Source organism: Eimeria acervulina, genomic scaffold, assembly GCF_000499425.1.
Source record: "Eimeria acervulina Houghton genomic scaffold, Eah_scaff585, whole genome shotgun sequence".
NCBI lineage: Eukaryota > Apicomplexa > Conoidasida > Eucoccidiorida > Eimeriidae > Eimeria > Eimeria acervulina.
In genome coordinates, this window is record NW_013549710.1 from 1 (window position 1) to 2,500 (window position 2,500).

Genomic DNA, 2,500 nt, shown 5'->3' on the forward strand with positions numbered 1-2,500 from the left:
ATGTTTGTTTGTATCTGTCTCTCTCCCTGTCTCTTTATCTGTCTCTGTCTCTCTATGTGTCTCTGTCTTTGTCTCTCTTTATCTCTGTCTCTGTTTGTCTTCGTCTCTCTTTTTGTCTTTTGCTGTCTCTGTCTCTGTCTCCGTCTCTGTCTCTGTCTTTCTTCTTATCTGTCTCTGTCTGTCTGTCTGTCTCTCTCTGTTCGTCTCTGTCTCTGTCCTTCTTCTTATCTGTCTCTGTCTCTGTCTCTGTCTCTCTGTCTCTGTCTCTGTCTCTCTGTCTCTGTCTCTCTGTCTCTCTGTCTCTTCTTTGTCTGTCTCTGTCTCTGTCTCTGTCTCTCTTTTTGTTTATTTTTGTTTATTTTTGTTTGTTTTTGTTGTTTTCACCTTCTTTTTCTCCGTCTTTGTTTGTTAGCTGTCAGTCTCTTCTTGTCTTCTTCGTTGCTTTGTTTTAAACCCTAAACCCTAAACCCTAAACCCTAAACCCTAAACCCTAAACCCTAAACCCTTTCTTCCTCGCTCTATCTCTTCTCCCCAGTTGGCCTGTTTGAATGTCTCAGCCTAAACCCTAAACCCTAAACCCTAAACCCTAAACCCTAAACCCTAAACCCTAGTCCGTAAACCCTAAACCCTACACCGTGTTTGAAGGGCACTAGCGCAGACAGCAGCAACAGATAAACCCAAGCGAGTCAACACCTGTCCTCTTGCTGCTGTTTTTGCAGCAGCAAGAAGACAGCCTGCAGCAGCAGCAGCAGCAGCAGCAGCAGCAGCAGCAGCGGGACTGTATGTTCAGGTCCTGCGTCTTGCATGCATGCAGCAGGTAAGAAGAGATAAAATATATAATCTTTTTAATTTGTTTATTAATTTAAATAAAAAATAAATAAAATAATATAAGTGCCTTCCTGCTGCTCCTCTAGCAGCAGCAGATTTCATTTTGCTGCAGCGCAGCAGCAGCCCCAATAGGGGGAATCTGCCGTCGGCAGCAGCAGCAGCAGCAGCTGCTGCTGCTGCTGAGCAGCAGAGGTTTGCTGCTGCGGTAACCAAGGCTTCTATGGCGCAGCGACCGCTGCAGCACTAGCTCCAACGGAGGCAATAGCTGCAGCAGCAGCAGCAGCAACAGCAGCAACAGCAGCAGCAGCAGCTGCTGCTTAGCGATATACCGCTGCAATCAGTGCCAGCACCTAAGTAGCATGTACAGCAGCAGCTGCAGCAGCAGCATGAGAAGTAGCAGCAACAGCACTAGCAGAAGAGTAGCTGCAGCAGCGTGGGCGGAGAGGATCCGCAGCAGCAGCAGCAGCAGCATGAACAGCAGCGGCACCAACAACAGCAGCAGCAGCAACAGCAGCAGCGCATGACTGCAGCTTAACTTCGCCTGCCGATGGTCAGTCCCCTTGGGGAAGCTGCTTCTTGCAGCAGCGGCAGCAGCAGCAGGGGTAGCACCATCAGCAACACCAGCAGCAGCAACAGCAGCAGCAGCAGCAGCAGCAACCAGGACATGCATGCTGAGGATGCTCCTCTCCTGGTGACGAGCGGCAGCAACAGCAGCGGCAGCAACAACAGCAGCAGCAGCAAAGCCGACGAGAGCGGCGACAGCAGCAGCAGCATCAATGGCAGCACTAGCAGCAGCAGCAGCAGCAGCAGCAGCAGCATCAATGGCAGCACTAGCAGCAGCAGCAGCAGCGGGAAGGCCGGGTGGACGTTGGAGGATTTGGGGCCCGAAGCATATTTGCTGGATGCTGCCTATACACCTCAGCGCCACACAGAATTCACAAAGAATATAAAGGCAAGTTGTGCTGCTGCTGCTGCTGCTGCTCCTGCTTATGTTGCTGCTGCTGCTGCTGCTGTTGCTGCTGCGCCTGCTGATCGGTTCTTGCTGCTGCGCTTTGTTGTTTTGTTTGCAGCAGTCGCTTGCTGCCCGACAGCAAAGGAGGGCGGCAGCCTCCCCTACGGTAGCAGCAGCAGCAGCAGCAGCAGCAGCAGGAACGGAAGAATCACCAAAGCCAGCAGCAGCAGCAGCAGCAGCAGCAGATGCCTCACCAGCAGCAGCAGCAGCACAAGATGATGCGTGGCTGTCAGTCTCTGATTTTCCTTCCTTCGATGAGAGAGATATAAAAAGACAGCACAGAGATTCTGCTGCTGCTGCTGCTCCTGCTGCTGCTGCTTCTCCGCCTCCTTGGAAGCAACAGGAGCAGCAGCAGCAGCAGCAGCAGCAGCGGCAGCAGCGGCAACGCCCGCGCTGCTTCTACACGGCGCTGCACATCGAGTTGTATGAATTGCTGCATTTGCTGCGGCCCACAGCAACAGAGCAGCAGCAGCGGCTGCGAGCAGCAGCAACGCTGCAGCTAGCAGCAGCAGCAGCATTCCCGGGTTGCTGCTGCTGCTTCTTCGGGTCGCAAGCAACAGGGCTTGCGCTTCCGGGTGCTGACCTTGATGCTGCTCTGTGTCTCCCTTCATCTTACTTCAGCAGCAGCAGCAGGAGCAGCAACGATAGCAGCAGCAGCAA

At 53.1% G+C, this 2,500-nt stretch overlaps 1 protein-coding gene across 1 annotated transcript in view; it reads left to right on the top strand.

The window, feature by feature from the left end:
- Positions 1-1,375: 1,375 nt before the first annotated feature.
- The window catches only part of EAH_00043570 (hypothetical protein, conserved), a gene marked incomplete at both ends in the record, with an annotated part of 4,903 nt that continues 3,778 nt past the window's right edge, over positions 1,376-2,500 (top strand). The window contains 2 exons of the mRNA XM_013394970.1: positions 1,376-1,819; positions 1,899-2,500. The exon at positions 1,899-2,500 is cut by the window's right edge and continues 211 nt beyond it. Of these exons, the coding sequence (XP_013250424.1) occupies positions 1,376-1,819; positions 1,899-2,500 (1,046 nt within the window). The remainder of the gene's footprint in view (positions 1,820-1,898) is intronic.